The 1,113-nt window shown below is 49.4% G+C and overlaps 1 protein-coding gene across 1 annotated transcript; it reads left to right on the forward strand.

Moving 5' to 3' along the window:
- LOC107627854 (syntaxin-related protein KNOLLE) lies at positions 7–1,107 on the forward strand. Its single transcript, XM_021116361.1, has one exon. The coding sequence runs from the start codon at positions 162–164 to the stop codon at positions 609–611; it is 450 nt and encodes a 149-aa protein (XP_020972020.1). The 5' UTR covers positions 7–161; the 3' UTR covers positions 612–1,107.

Raw genomic sequence — 1,113 nt, forward strand, 5'->3', positions numbered from 1 at the left:
CTCTTCTCTTCCCTTTCCCTCGAAGAAGGCCCGGGCCATTCGAGCCCATCTGGAAGACATGGACAAGGAGGCTCTCGGGACTCAAGGACGGGACCACAACTGCCATCTACCGCACTCGGATTGTGGTCACGAACGGGCTCTGGAAGAAGCTGAAGGAGCTGATGATGGAATTCCAGGGGCTGAGGCAAAGGATGATGACAGAGTACAAGGAGACTGTTGAAAGAAGGTACTTCACGGTGACCGGTGAGTACCCGGACGAAGAAGTGATCGAGAAGATCATTTCGAATGGCGAGGAAGAGGAGTTCTTGGGGAAGGCGATTGGGGAGCATGGGATGGGAAAAGTGATGGAAACCGTGGTTGAGATTCAGGACAGGCACGATGCGGCGAAAGAGATCGAGAAGAGCTTGCTTGAGTTGCATCAGGTGGAACCCTCCGACAAACCCTTCGGAGAAACGCGTCGGAACCCTCCGCCACACCTTCAAGGATCTCCGGTGCCGATCGCTGCTGCCACTCCGTCAACCCAGGGCGTCGCAAGCATCTGCTCCCCCTTCACAGAGGTGCCGTCCTTGGCGCCGATACTTGTTGTCAGATCTGCCGCTGCTTCGTCCTAGATCGGATGTGTTCCCCGCCCGGACGACCACCGGCATCCAAAGGTTGCGTTCCGGCATACATGTAAGCTGGTCCCTGAATCAGGAAATCTGATTGTAGAATTGAAATTCGGGTTGCTTGTGTGTTCAAATCGATTGAACTTGTTCATGGAAGAAGATATCTCTGATGCGGATGCGGTTTTGTTCAAATCTGGTTTGAAGTTTGGCATGAATTTTGTTGTTGTTTTTGAAATTGTGACACCGCATATTTGTAACTATAACTTGACAATGAGGATTGCTGAATTGTTGTTTGAACTGCCATTCTGTTGATTTTGGTTGTTGCTGCTGTGGTTGGACTAGGAAACAGAAATCTGATTTTTCTTCTGCGTCTTCTTCATCTTCTTCTGTGTGAACTGAAATTTCTATTTGTATTGCATAATCTGAGTTTGTTGTGAGGTTTTTTGCTTGTAGATTTTCTGCTTGGATGAGGGAGAGAAGAAAGGGAAGAGAAAGGAGTGGGGGTGCA

This window comes from Arachis ipaensis, chromosome B02, assembly GCF_000816755.2.
Source record: "Arachis ipaensis cultivar K30076 chromosome B02, Araip1.1, whole genome shotgun sequence".
NCBI classification, from domain to species: Eukaryota; Viridiplantae; Streptophyta; class Magnoliopsida; order Fabales; family Fabaceae; genus Arachis; species Arachis ipaensis.